The 15,709-nt window shown below is 38.8% G+C and overlaps 1 protein-coding gene across 2 annotated transcripts; it reads right to left on the reverse strand.

Moving 5' to 3' along the window:
* Positions 1-1,609: 1,609 nt before the first annotated feature.
* On the reverse strand, positions 1,610-14,458 carry LOC110109019 (calcium uniporter protein 6, mitochondrial). Of its 2 annotated transcripts, none has more exons than XM_020839915.2 (2): positions 14,018-14,458; positions 1,610-2,614 (listed from the first exon to the last, which is right to left on the reverse strand). In XM_020839915.2, exons 1-2 carry the CDS (start codon positions 14,384-14,386, stop codon positions 2,162-2,164), a joined length of 822 nt encoding a protein of 273 aa, XP_020695574.2. In that variant the 5' UTR covers positions 14,387-14,458; the 3' UTR covers positions 1,610-2,161. The 2 variants fall into 2 exon arrangements, with proteins under 2 accessions (XP_020695574.2, XP_020695573.2); XM_020839914.2 differs by having other exon boundaries at positions 13,997-14,453.
* Positions 14,459-15,709: the final 1,251 nt, after the last annotated feature.

Consider the following 15,709-nt stretch of genomic DNA (forward strand, 5'->3'; position numbering starts at 1 on the left):
AATATTTTATATTTAAAGTAATTTATTTAAATATTAAAAAATGCAAAAGTTGAACCGGTCGGTTCAAGAGTATCTAGACCGGTTCAACAGTATCTGGTTGAACTGGCGGTTTTATCCGGTTTTGGCCGATTTGATGCAAAAGCGATTCTTAGCATAAATCGGATCGGCCGTAAGATCGGTTCACGATTGCACATGCCATCCAAATATCTCAGGCTCATGGAAAAGCTTGGCCAAATCCAGTGACCGATAAGCTGGCTGTGTTCACTACCTAACTTTTCAGCAAGGAAACAAACAACTGTTTGAAGAATCAAAATTCATTTGGTAAGACTTTCTCATTGCTTTTTAAAATATTTTTTTGTTCAAAATAAAAAAAAAATTAAATTAAAAAAATGCTTTAAGAAGAAGCAATAAAAAAAATCATCCCAAACAAAATCTCAATCTAAGCCAAAATATAACTTTTTTTTTTTGGTTTGTTTTTTTTAAGCCAAAATATAACTTTAAGTCTTGAATACAATGAATTTTTCGGATTCTATCATTTGGCTACATGCACTTCAAAATCAATATAAATATCCTTAGAATCCTCGAATGTGATGAATTATGGGTGGTATGTATATAATATTAAAATTTAATGTGTTAAATATGTAAGGGGGGGGGCATGTGCCCCCAAGGCCCCCCTTAAATCCGCCCATGCGAGAGAGGTGGGATCTAGAAGGCATTTGGAATTAAGTGTTATTTTTTTTTATATTTAAAGTTTTAAATAAATTTAAGAAAAAAAAAGCCCCCCTTAAATCCGCCCATGCGAGGGAGGTGGGATCTAGAAGGCATTTGGAATTAAGTGTTATTTTTTTTTATATTTAAAGTTTTAAATAAATTTAAGAAAAAAAAAATATAAATTAAAAAAGTTTAAGTGGTACCGTACATCTATGAAAATCCTCGAATGTGATGAGTAGCTTCAAAGAGTCGATTCAGATAAATTAGAGACTTCAAAAGTAGGATTTTCAAAGGTAGTTCGGTATTCAAGAATTGAATCTTGTAGAGGTAATTTGGAAAAAATGTCATGCAATCTTCACATGTAGACATACCAAAATGTTCTTGTAACGATAAAATAAATTCGGGCTGATAAAATTAATGACCATTTATGCATAAACATTGGTTCCCAATAACAACGGGACCTTGAACATTAAGGCTTCGTTTAGGACGGATTTTTAACTGCTTCTTAAAGTAATTTTCTAGTACAATAAAAAATTTTCTACTAAAAATTTGCTTTATGAAGCAATAAGAAAGCCATCCCAAAAGAAACCTAAGACTTCATTTGGGACGGGTTTTTTGATGCTTCTTAAATCAGCCAAAAACTATAAAGCTGCTTTAAGAAGAAATAAAAAAGTTGTGTCAAACGAAACCTAAATGAAGCAATTCTAATGTGTTGACAGTCCAGAGTGTTGTGAAAATTGAAGTATTCTTGTACACTAAAGGATCCCTATTTCCACGTTGGATCCATTAAAACAAGGTTAAAAAAGAGTGAAAATATAATCAGCATTTTTTAATCATATTTTATATTTTCGAGCAAATAAATGAGCCCTTGAATGATGGGAGCAGGAAACACAATTGCTGAAGCACAACATATATGAAGAGCAGTTTGTTTGATCATAATTGTTGGAATTAACTTTTCACTCCCATTTAAGCTTGGGATTTGTCATAATTTGGTTCAAGTAACAGGTGCCAAAATTGCTCTGCTGCCTCCCATGACCACACCAAAGTTTCAAAGTTGAAACAGTTAAGAAAAAACAAAAGAAAAACCTTTTAGCATCTCTAGACATCGTGAAATTATTCTGTGGGGAGTCCGAACGTAGAAGATCTTCCGGATTACTGCATATCCTATGCTTAAGCTCTGCTTATTTACTGCATATATACTACATATTTGTAGATAAGCAGTAAATAAACAACAAATATTAGTTGTGAGGATTTGCTGCTTATTTGCTGCGTATCTACAAAGACGCAGAGTGTAAGCAGAGCGTACACAGTGCGTCTTGTAATCCGGATGATCCTCTACGTTCAAACTCCGCACATAATAATTTCCCCTAGACAACAGCGAGTAAGAAGCCCCAGAAGAACGCTGAAAATGAACTGGGAGATCACTTTATGGTAAAGAAAAAGTTAGTTGCTATCGGGTTTTTATACCTATTTCTCCTGTCTGACAGTCCAATGGAGATCTGCAGTGCCTTTGCAGTTCAATTAACCTCTCCATGTTGAAATTCTTCTTGTGAAGTAGCTTCCTCTGTCTTGATAGGAAGAGCCTCTTCATCAGATCCTGATATGTTGGATCCTTTGAGGTGAATAAGAAATAGGCATAGCCAACAAGGATTCCTGCTGTGGTTGTAAAGAATGCTATGGGCTCCATCACATCCCATGAGAACTCCCAGAAGGTGAGCCTAAAGAAGAGCCCAACTTGCACGACAAAGAACCCCAGTCCAGACCACAAAATGCTCCGAACTTGTTTGTGAGCAAGCAAATCGATCTCATCCTTCTTTTTCTTAAGCTGGTTTAGCTCTTCATGCCGAGGATCATTCTCAGGTGGCAAAGCAAGAGGTACTGCCCTTCTCACTAGATCCACAACCTATAACAATTTAGGAGAATTGCATGCGTTGATATTAAGAGTTAAGGAGTCCTCAGTTATGAAAATTCTTGGAAATATCTAAAAAGTTAGTTGGAGAGAAGAAAACATTCACTAACCACTTGATAATAAAATTTTATTCATAATTTTAAACATACCCTTAACTTATAAACACAAAGTGATGATAAACTAATGTGCAAAATTGTTACTTCACAAATACAAATATTACTGGTTCTTCAATCTTCCTATAAGTACTTCAGTTTTGCATTTTAAATATTTTTGAGTTATCTTAATCCCACGCTTTCAATATAACTTTATTAGTGCATAGTGCTGAGAAGCAATTAACAAATGAATGACAGAATATGGTAATGAAGTTAGATGTCAAATGCATAGCCCTGAAGTCCAATTGATGTGAAACGTACATGCGATGATGGGTTTCGTAATGAAAGCTTGCACGCTTAATTTTAGATAGAACAAATAATTATATCTTTATAATAATTTGAACGACGAGATAAAACATTAAGAACGGAAAAACGAGCTTACGGTTGAATCACACGGGTAAGAGTTAAAATCATATAACAATCAAGTCAATCTAACGTTGCGTACATGAAAATCATGATCGTGGCCATCGATCTCCGGCATCTCCTGAAGGTACATGTGTCGAAATCGCTGTTGATGTCCCCATCACCAATACTGTATTCTTTCTCACTTGTTGTCTCCTTTTTGTACAGAATGGGCAACATGATGCATCCTTTTTTGCTAACAGTTCGTGCTGATACTTGGGTCGAACACTTAAAACTTGCTTAATAATCACTTAAACTATTGGATGATTATTGTAGTGCCATTGCCCTAAAAATCATTTATGGTGTAGAATGTTGGTCATTAAAAGAGAAGCATAATATTTAGTTAAGTGTTATAGAGATGAGGATGCTTAGGTGGATGAGTGGCTTTACTCTTAGAAACAGGATATGAAGTAAACATGTTCGTGAAAAAGTTGGAGTGGTTCCAGCAGAAGATAGGATTTGAGAGAGTCGCCTTAGATGGTTTGATCACATAAAACGGCGGCCTTCTGATGACCCGGTTAAGAAAGTAAATGCATTAGATTTGGCTTATGTTAAGGTAGAGGTAGACCTAAAACGACTTAGCTAAAAAATATTAGAAATGATCTTTTTTTTTTAAATTTAATGAGAATTTAAATCTTAACATGAGACAATGGAAAAAAAGTATTCATGTGGTTGACCCCACGTAGTGGGATAAAGGCTTGATGTTATTGATACATTGTGGCACATGTGGGTACTTCGACTTAGACACAGGCTGAGTTTGAGTTCCAAGAATCCAATGGAAAGAATCTAATTACTTTTATTCTCCTTTATTTAGATAAGATAATTTTATGTTTTATAATCATCCAGCATATGCCCAGCAAAAGCTGATTCTGAAACCACAATTATTGCAATAATGAGGCACCCTGGCCTTTTTTTGCTAATTTAGGTAACTTTTTATAGAGTTTAATTTCCACCAATCAAATATCTCTAGAGAATCCCAAGTTCTTGTGGCATTTTAACAGTATTCTCATTCACTTCTAGTAACAGATTTTAAGGGTTCGGTTGCGTAAGTGGATTTAAGAAAATCCAAAGTCACGTAATGTTGACGTGAGAAAATCACCAATGGGTATTTTTTCAAAGGCATTCTATTGAGAGGTATATTTAATAATAATAACAATTAGTTAAATGAGTTATGGCAGGAGTGGCAAAATAAAAATTGCAAATATCAATAGATTCTACCACAAAAAAAACGGAAATCAAGTTCAATGCAGGAATAAATTGCTCTCAAAGCGAATTGAAGAGATCACATTTTTTCAAAGAGAATCAAACACTATTGCTATTGCCATTAACAAGTTGAAACCAAACTAATAATTTTCAAAATTCACCTTCATATTCAGATATGAACATAAAGATTATTCACTTCCAAACATATCATTTCTTCTGTAAGTGTTCTACCGTTACCAGGCAAAGCATAGGCCATCCTTAAAGTTCCGCTACAAAGCTTCAAACTAGACCCTTAGACTTTGTTTGGGACGGCTTTCTTACTACGGCTTAAAGTAGCTTTCTAGTACAAAAATTAAAAACAATATGAAAGCAATTACTGCAAATAATTCATCCAAACATCTAAGTCCTATCTACAACATTCAAGAAAATTAGAAAAAATACAGTTTCAACGAAAGACAGAACTAAAGCACAGAAGTCAGAAGGCAAACGAAAGTAAAATCATGGAAAGAAGTTTTTGTATGAAAATATTCAGAATAAAATAGAGAAAACAAGGAAGAAAACAATTAGGAAAGACATAATTAGCACACTAGAGCCACAGAAGAAGGACCTCTAAAGCACAATTTAGGAAAGCCTTCTATTTACTCAGCTGCAATTAACAGATAATGCATATAACATAAAATAAGAGCTTTGCTTTCAAAAAATAAATGAATCTTCATTAATTTCCTTACACTTTCCTATTATAGAGAGAGAGAGAGAGAGAGAGAGAGAGTACATATGCTTGAAATGGAAGATGTTTGAGTGAAGGTTACCACAACAAAGGAGCCAAAATACAGATGATGGATATGATCAATTGGAAGCAATATTCCAGGAAAATGTGATGATGACATCGCAAATATAAAAGGTAACCGATCACTCAATCCTTGCTTCACTCATTGAACTCACTCATAAATATAATGAACTACAAAAGGTTGTATATCCTGCTGATGCAAAGCTTGTACGAAAAGGCTCCAATTATGACAGTAAAGTTACATCAACCATATAAGCCCCAACTTAAAATATGCAAAGCTTGTACGGAAAGGCTCCAATTATGACAGTAAAGTTACACCAACCATATAAGCCCCAACTTAATATGCCATCAAATTTCATGAATTAATGCTATAAAAAGTATACAATGATCACTCCCAAATATTTTTGATAGATATAAGACCCATGATCAAATTATAAGGTATCTTGTTCAATTATAAGATGTTTTACTCATACATAAGATCATTCATCCAAATATGAGACTTCTTAGATATATGATTGATATATCATAAAAAAATTATCTTGATCGGGCACGAATCTCGACGCAAAATAAAGTTGGAAACTTCAAAAATTAATTCAGAGACCATATGAACTCCAATTTCAGCAAACTTACATTCGAACTGAGCTTCTCGAAAAGACAAACCAAACGACACCAAATTCAACTCAATCCGATCCCAAATGGGTCCGAATCGAAGACCCGAAGCACTGTTGGAAGGTTTAAACCACAATTTGGATTACCAAATAGTTTCCAAACATGACATGCTTATAGTCGAATAGAGCGGCTCAACGATACGAATCCAAAGAGCCCAAGATCACCAAATTCCGATATCATTAAGACCTTCAAATGTCTGACGAACGGTCCATGATCAAGGGATTCAATATCCGCCGTCCATCCGAACCACTCCACATTTGCCCTTGATCCTCCTATTTACGGGTCATGTCATCCTAAAAAAACTATAAATAGCCCCTCATTTCTCTAAAGAGGGGACCCAAGCAAGAGAAGAAGAATAAGAGAAGAGAAGAAGGGAAGGAGGGAAGAAACTCCTCCTCGACCACCGCCGGAGTTTCGCCCGACGTTCAAGTAATGCCGAAATTCTACCCAACTTCCAAGTGACGCCAGAATTCCCCCCGACTTCCAAGTGACGCTGAAATTTTTCCCGGCTTCCAAGTGACACCGGAATTCTGCCCGACTTCCAAGTCACACCGAAATTCCGCCTGACTTCCAAGTGACGTCGAAACTCCGCTCTATCTCCAAGTGAAACTGGAGTTTTGCCCGAATACTATCTAACGTCGGAGTTCTCCCCGGCCGCCAACTGACTTCGGCTACCCGACGCCGGGTAGGACTTCCGCTCGTTGCCAAGTTTTTACCCGACGCCGGACTTCTGCCTCTTGTCGGACTTCCGCCAGACATCTATCCGATGCTGGATTTCTGTCAATTGATGTATTTTTACTTGATGCCATTCTTCTGACCTTCGTCGTCATACAACGGCCCTTCTAACCTCCGTTACCCGCCGACTACGGTCCTTCTGACTTACGTCGCCCACCGACTACAGTCCTTCTGACCTCCGTCGCCCGCCGACTACGGTACTACGGTCCTTCTGACTTACGTCGCCCACCAACTACAGTTCTTCCGACCTCCGTCGCCCGCCGACTACGGTCCTTCTGACTTACGTCGCCCACCAATTACAGTCCTTCAGACAAAACAAACACATCAGCAGTGATTCTTCGTATTCTCATTATGTAATGTACTCTATAAGATGTACATCAAATTAAGGTCTTCCCCAAAGGAAGGGCCTCATTTGTAATCAACTGCAATACTAGTGGATTCATTCAAACTGGGCTAGGCCCCGTGGTTTTTCCCCTTTTTCAGAGATTTTCCACGTAAAAATCTTGGTGTCTCATAAATGTTGGACCCTCTCTCTTATCTGATTGCATGCTGGATTTTCGTACAATGCTAAGAAATTAAACATTATATTTCTCTACCGCCGCGAATACTCCAGGGCGCAACAATAATAATGCAGTAGCAATACACATTCAAAGTCTTATGATCTGATCTCAAATAAAGGCATTGTATTGTGAACGAGTGAATTTCAAAATAGGGTAATGAGTTGGGACTATGTGATGATCCCCATCACTTCAAGGTCAGTTAGACAGTCCTTGCCCCAATTTGCTTTTTTTCATCAGAGGGGTGCAATCAAAGAGAAAACATTAAAAGCAATATTAAAAAGAGGGATGAAAAAGTAAATAGTTTGGTGGCCTTTGCCTTCATCCACTGACCAAGACAATAATTTTTTTCATTGCTTCGTAGTCATTTCCCCTTTGTGTTTATCCACTGACCAACACAATAAATTTTTTCCTTGCTTCGTAGTCATTTCCCCTTTTACAATGAGCTACCCATGAGATGCCTACCTATTCATGGTGCCCATTGATTACTGCGGCTTGCATTGGGAGGTAGCGTTGGCTTATCTCATTCGGCTTAGCGTCAAAGGGCTGATGATGACAGTTGGATGATCATACTACAAGAAATGAGGAATCATTATTCCCCTTTTCACCCTAAGAATCCTACTTATATAGCTTCATTGAAGTGAAACAATCACCTTTAATCATTTGTCCATTTCTTTCATTTGTCTAGTGTTCTTGAAATAGTTAAGCCATAGTTGGCAGGAGGAAATGCGGTCGACATTAATGTAGAAGAGGGAGGGCATGCCTAGTGTAGGGGTGAAACTGAGTCAAGCTGGCTTGTGAGCTCGTCTCGAGCTCGACTCGGTAAGTGGCTTGACGAGTCTAACTTGAACACAAATTCGAGCTCGACAACTTATCATTCGACGAGCAGCTCGCAGAGGCCGGGCGGATAAATGAATAGTCGATTTGAGCAACAGTAAAATGAATCGGAGGCTCGATTTGGATGGGACGGGACGGCGACGAAGGAGGAGAGATGTGGACGACGGAGGTCGAAAGGCGACGAGAGAGCTCGGGACGAGTGATGACGGAGGTAGGGAGGTCGACGACGGAGGCTAGGATGTCGACGACGGAGGTAGGGAGGGCGATGACAGTGCTCGGGACAGTGACGACGGAGCTCGATAAGATTTACGATGGAGGCTGAGATGGCGACGACGGAGGCCGAGATGGAGATGATGGAGCTCGGGACGACGGAGGTCGCAACTACTAACCTGTTCGGGATGACGCTCGACGAGCCACTCGATGTGAGACGAGTCGAGCTCAAGCTTGTCTTTTGAGCTCGTCTCGAGTTCAAGCTTGAGCTCGAGCTCGGATTTGACATTCGAGCTCGACTCGAACACCCCCCAGCTCGAGCTCGACTCAACTCATTTGCACCTCTAGTCTAGTGAGACAATAAAGGCAATGATAACAAAAGCAACAACAAAGGTGGAGGGATAGGTTGCATAAGTAGGATGTGGTGGAGGTTGCCCATATTGGAGAAATGGGTGCAAATGCCGCTCAAGATAAAGCCGCATGGAAGATAGTGAATGGGTCCATAAAACATGAGAAATAGGCCCAACTCATGGTTGCGGACTAGCCGCTAGGAAAGTGTTATGCTTCTTGATCTACATCAAGAAGGCCTGGGCACCTTTCGAGTAGGTGTAGACTTCTTAGAGAAGAAGAAGAGATAGGAATAAAGAGTAGAAAAGGGAAAATCAGAATTTTATTCATTCCATATCCTTTTCTTATAATAAGAGAGGTATTTATAATGCTTGAATAGAACCGGTTTTTACAATATAGGCCCAGTTTACAATATCAAAGTGGCCTACCTAACACAAACTTAAAATAGAATATAAGGAAAGTAGCACTTATTACATATGTATAGACTATTTACTTTGTTTTCTCAAAGATATATTGTTGATGTATAACACTCCCAACGCCATGAAAACAACCTTGTCCTTAAGGTTAAGAGAAGGAAAAGACGAAAAGAGTGCTGCAAAAATTTTCCAAGTGGCATCATCCGGTAATTTAATTTCCTTTGCACAAAAGTTGACCACGAAGTTTGATGAAGATTTTTTTTTTTTTTTATGGATCCTAACTTGCTAAGGGGTAGAAAGAAAACGACGTTTGAAAAAAAGGACTGTAATTTATCTAAAATTCATGTACTATTGATATAGGGAATTTATTTTGAATGGTGAGCATTTTAAGGGCCTTAAAATTCATGCAAAAATGCCAAGTACTTTCCTGTTTTTTGAAAAGGATAGAAGTTAACAGGTTGAGATATGGATGGAAGATGAATCAATGACGCTATGTTGAGGTAAAACTTGTGATGGATGAAACAAATGTTGAGATTATTTGAGTAAGGTAGAATTGGATAATGATAGATGATGTGCAAGAAAAGAGAAGCTTGTCTGAGAAGGTGGCGATTGTGGCGAAGAGATTTGATCGGTGGAAGAGGAAGTATATTGATGGAATGGAGTATGTGGATGGTCAATATTCAAACGATCAAGTTTCTTATTTATGGAATCCATGAAAGCATGGATTTGTTGAAGGGATGAGCCAATGGAAGCAAAATGATCATCGGTTTATTACAGAGATTTTTGGGTTTGGCAAATTGAAATTCTTAATTGACTTGTATTGAGCGTAAAACTTTGACCAAATCCGCATTCTTCATGTTTGAATTTTGAAAAGATGAAGTTCTTTGATCCAAGAGTTGGTACTTGCTAGAAACTGAAAAAATATTGTTCAGGTGTATGTAAAACGTGAGCTGATGAAGAATCTTGAATCCTTAAAGGAAGTTGAATCTTGCAAAAGAAAACAATTGGAGGAAGTCTGGCGGCTGAGAGGAGGGCTATCCAGGTGGTAGACGGATCTTGGTGCTGTTCTGCCTGTGCGGGAGAAGAAGACAGCAACAGAAGTGCGGCTGCACTAGAGGAGGCAAAGAGAAACATGGGCATAGCGGTGAAACAGTGGCCAAGAAGGAAACTGGCTGCTGTAGTGCTGGCGGTACAGCAGTTGGGCGTGAAGGATGGAGTTCTGCTGGAAGCAGCAGCTGAAAACTGCTGGAAACATTGGCTGAAAATAGGTTCTTGGACTTGAGATGCTGTTCTTGAAGGTCTTGGCTGAGAAAAAGGGCTGGAGACGGCCGTGGAGAGATGGCTACTGCTGTTAGGATGTAAAAAGAACAGTCCAGAACAGTTCTTGGAGACTGAATTGTGGCTGCAGTAAGGTGAGACAGCAATTTTGGAAGGCAGACTTGAGTTCTGGACCGGACAAAGGAAGATGGAACAAGTAGTCCCTGAAAAAGTGGATTGCAAGGGTCTTGTGGTCTGTATGGAGAATAGCTGGTTGGCAGGAACAAACCAGCAATCTGAGAAGGAAAACAGGAGTTCTTGCGGCTGTAGGAGGACCCGGATGGCTTGGGGGGGGGGGGGGCGCGGGGGGGGAGTAGGTGGGATGCAGAAATTCGTGTTTGGACCGTGGAAAAGGAAGAGTGACAGCTGAGAGAAGAAACCACTTGCAATGGCATGCGGTTGTGTCTCAACGAGAGCACCATTGATATCTTCTTGATTTGCATCAAGAAGGCTTGGGCATCATTCGAGTGGGTCTAAACTCCTTAAAGAAGAATGGAAGGGAATAGAGACTAGAAGGGGAAAACAAGAATTTTATTCATTCCATATCATTTTCTTGCAATGCTTGGGTAGACCCAGTTTACAACATAAATCCGATTTACAATATAGAACTAGTCTACCTACCCCACATATATATATATATAATTTACTTTGTACTTTGTTTGTCTAGAGATATATTGCTGCTGTATAACAAAAAAATAACTGCAAAGGACTGCGCTCTACCCTCAAGATGAAGAAAACTAATAAGAGCTTAGGAGAGACTACCAAAATTGCACAACACATGTCCTTGATTGCATCAGGGATGGAGTTGAATGTTGGGAGTAAAGTCACAAACACTAATTAATGGCGCAACGATGAGAACTTGTTTTGCCTTAAGCATGTAAGTATGAAAAGAGTCATGGTGGAGAAACTAATTGATGAGGTTGCTCATGAGAGAAAAAATGTGAACGAGTGAATTTCAGAAGAAGTTAATGAGTTCAGGCTATTTGATGATCCCCCTCAGACCACGGCTGAATAGATATAGTTCCCGGGCTAATTTACTTCTATCATCAGAGGGGTGTGGTTAGTGAGAAAAAAATAAATGATAACGAAAATAGGCCCAAAAAATTAAGTGGTTTGCTGGTCTTCACCAACATTCATAGTTAGGATAATATTGTTTTCCTTGCTTTTTAGTCACACCTTTACAATGATCACTTATGCCTCATTTTATAATATCATTTATTGCTTGCCCAATAGTTGTAGCTGACATGTCTAGCAGTTACACTGTATCATGGAGCTTGGGGTGGAGTTCATGGAGAATGGAGCTAGGACCTATCATCTTGGGCTGTTATGGAGATTATTGAACTTGAATTGCTAGGAAGATGTTGCCAGATTTGAAGGTCTCATCAATGGCTAAGCAGCCTGTATTGGGAGACAATTATGGTTGGTTGACACATCTCATCTGGATTGATATTGATGTATAATGATGACAGGTGGATGATTATAATTGAGTATGAGAAATGAGGCATCACATGCATCAGGCTAGATGATCATGATTATCATCACTTAATAGAAATTCCAAAGCATTAGGTAAGATTAGCTTGGCCGGCCACTCCGAAGGATCTACTTTTGAATGTTCTTAAAATTTAGATTACACCATCTTCCATACTTGCTTGGCAGGCCCTCCTTCCTCCAAATCAAGCTTATGCATTTTAGGAAAGCTTCAATAAGTCCACTAAAAGTCCTGGTCGACCCTCCAAATCAAGGAAGGGCTTGATTGAATATTACTTGCAAGTGGAACCACTCCCCTTCCAAATTTGACTTTTTTTATCCTTGTTCCTTAGTTTGTTTTAATTAATTATTTTTTAATTATTGTCTTTCTTTTATTGTTTAGGCATTTTCACCAATCCATGAGACCAATTGTAAGTGGCTCCAAACTAAAAGCAATGTTTGGTTGGCTATCCTAGGCTAGATTGAAGGAAATAAAGATTTACTAGTACAAACTACAAACTTGTGTAGAAAGGCTTCCTGGTTGCTCTCTAAACTCGGGATGACTATATGGCTAATCTAACAATTGACATTTTGGCAAGGCATGTATTTCTGTTGGTGTTTAGTTTCCTCAATCTCATCCACTCCCCTAATTCTCGGCCAATATAGCAAAAACAACCCCCTAACCTTCTATAACACCTAGCAACAGCCTAACATATCTGCTTACATCTAGGGGTGTCAATTTCGGGTCACGGGTCGGGTTCGGGTCGAACCCGGAACTGACCCGGGTTCAAACGGGTCGACCCTAACCCGACCCGGTTAGGTAAACGGGTCGGAAATGCGAACCCGGACCCGACCCGCGGGTCGGGTTTTCGGGTCGGGTCAAATGTTGACAGCTCTACTTACATCAATCATAGCCTCCATCAACATCCAACAAACTCTCCCTCACACCTAAGCCCAGTCTACTCCAATGGCCCTAAAAGAAGGCCTTCCCAAGCTTCCCTCTCCAAGGTCATCTCCACCCACCCCAAGCATTCCAACACTTTACCCTCTCCTCCACAAGCCCTCTAAACTTCACAACTCCTCTCCCCATACTCAACCCTAAGCATTACAAGCTATACATAAACTCCTTAACTACAAATAAAGTATGAACTAGCTCTTCTCCAAAACCTTCACCATTCTCATTGCCTAGTCTCCAAGATCCCCTCAAATAAGCTAGTGCCTTCACAATAACATCCATTTAACATGCCCATTATAAGTTCATTGACTTAGATATAAAATTTTAGTAGATATAGAAGGCTTATTGCTCAAACATGAGGTACCTTACCTAAACATAATTCTTTTAACTCGAACATAATGAGTTAACATATACAAGCTTTTTTACTGAGATATGAGGTGAGATTTCTAAGATAAAAGATTCTTGATCCAAATATGGGACTACTCGAAGACCATTAGTTTAAAACAACATTTTACACATCAACTCTAAAGTGAATTTGATGACATTTTAGCTGATGAGGGTACATTTTACCTATAGAATTTTGGGTGGTAGCAATGTTATTGGCATCATCAATGATATTCTCATATTCCTTTTCTTTTATTGCTTCAATGAAGGCTAGTAAAAATTAGCATCAGTCATAAAAACCCAAAAACACATACTGTTGACTTTTAAAAAGGCTTCCATGAAAAGGAAGCAAAGGCATGTTCCAGCTTTCCATCAGTTTTTCAACTGTCCGTTGGAAAACAAGCAACATATTCGACTAAGAGGCATTACTGCGCCATTATTCTTATTACATGATCTCAAAGCGATGAAATTTTTTCGAAAAGCTGTGCTCACCCACATGCACAAAAAACTATTCTTGTCATGTAGCACCGGCCAGCTATTGCCCACACCGGGCATAGGAGCTCTTTCCAATAAAGGAGAGAAAAAGAGTCAAACTTCGTGTTTGAGAAATAGTGCTCAAAACTCTGAATATAGATCAGGCCAGAAACAAGAATTCCTAGCACATCTTCGTCGTGCTCAAAGTCCTCTCACAAGAACAGATAGATTAAATCACCTGAATTTGTGGTTAATCAATAAACTGGATAGATCATAAAAAAACGCAACTGTAGATGGAGTTCACAAACAACCTCCGAAATTTATTTTACCCAATAGTTACTCACAATTAAGCTCAAAACAACCCTTTTATTTCCCAACCAAGGCATAACATGAAACAAATAAGAAAAAGAATACATTCTTTAGCATGCACCCAAAAAAAAAAAAGAGGTCAATAGGTAATGACCTTATCAGGATGAAGGTAAACCTGATCTCTGAACAGCAGCACGACCCCAGCCTCATCTAAAACCCTAGCGAACGCCTCCGCTTCTTCTTTGTCCCTAGCAACACCCTCTTCCTCACATGCCTCAAGCAGCTTCGAGTATCCAATGATCTCCTCCCGCTCCATCCCAAGCCTTCTCTTCAGAGCCTCCACGTTGACCAGCCGCATCAGCCTCTTCGCATCAGTATGCGTTATCGATTCCGGCGGCTTCTCGCCGGAGGCCGAGGACACCGACGAGCAGAGGTGGGCCCGTGGTTGGAGGGGATGAAATTGGCTTGCGGGCCATAGCCGCCGTGTCGTGGTTCCAGCGAGGCCTCGCCGGAGAAGCCACGACGCTGACGTCGATCTCCACATTGGGACTATTCAGTTTGTCGGGGGGAGTGGAGGGAAGGAAACTGTGAGGGATTTGTAGGGCCGACGGAGGCGCTTTTATTTGATTTGGTTGATCGGATGCAAAAAAACGTCTGCATCAAGTGTATCGAGTGTACAGGCGTTTTTTTTTTTTTATTCTCCATTCGGTCGAGATGAGGATGCTTAGATGGATGAGTGGCTTTACCCTTAGAGATAGGATACGAAATGAGCATATACGTGAAAAGGTTGGAGTAGCTCCAGTAGAAGATAAGATTAGAGAGAGTCGCCTTAGATGGTTTGGTCAAATGAAATGGCGGCCTTGCGATGACCCGGTTAGGAGAATAGAGGTATTAGATTTGACTTATGTTAAGAAATAGGACTCAATGGAGAAAAAGGATTCATGTAGCCGACCCCACGTAGTGGGATAAAGGCTTGATGTTGTTATTGTTGTATTCTCCATTCGGTCGGAGGACGTAATAACAAGTCCTCTAAAGCGTAATTAAAATACAACTAAAGCGCAAGTAAAGCGCAACTAGAGCACAACTAAAGCGCAACTAAAGCGCAAGTCAAAAAGCGCAACTAAAGCGCAATCAAAGCGCAACTAAAGCGCAAGTCAAAAAGCACAACTAAAGCGCAAGGTGCGCGGCAAATTTTTATTAAATGTCCGAACTTATTTTCCGCCTCCGGTCACCTGACCCAATAATTTGCCCCGACGGAGGGTAGGTGTGTATGAAAAGAAAACGTTCCCCAACTAATGATTAAGTTCGGTAACTATTAGGTTTGGTTCATTAATTAGACAATTTAGATAAAAAAAAACAACCAACTTGTTAAGTGAATTAGTAAAATAAGAATAAAAAATGTCTATATATATTACTTTTGTACTTAAATGTTAAATTTAGACTTCGGTTTCATTTAGGACAAATTTTTTAATATTTTTTTATTTAGGATAACTTTTTTAATGCTTTTTGAAGTAGTTTTTTAGTACAAATTTTTTAGTTTTAAAAAATTTAATTACAAAATTGCTTTATTATTTAGAATTTAAAATAGGTAAATGATAATTGTAATATATTTTTCTTTAAAATGACTGAGCTACTCAAGCTCCTCGTTATTTATTAATGTTAAGAAAGAAGACAACACATATTTTAACTATGAAAAGACAATTGAGATCACAAGACAATAAGGTGAAATAAGAAATATAAAAATATAATAATAGTTTGCTAAACCAGTACTCAGCCAAACAAGATTTATTGTTTCTAATATTTTTTTTTTATATTTATAATATTTGTTTATAATAAATGAAAAAAAAAAAAAAAAAAAAAAAGGGGC

Source organism: Dendrobium catenatum, unplaced genomic scaffold (assembly GCF_001605985.2).
Source record: "Dendrobium catenatum unplaced genomic scaffold, ASM160598v2 original_scaffold_96786, whole genome shotgun sequence".
NCBI classification, from domain to species: domain Eukaryota; kingdom Viridiplantae; phylum Streptophyta; class Magnoliopsida; order Asparagales; family Orchidaceae; genus Dendrobium; species Dendrobium catenatum.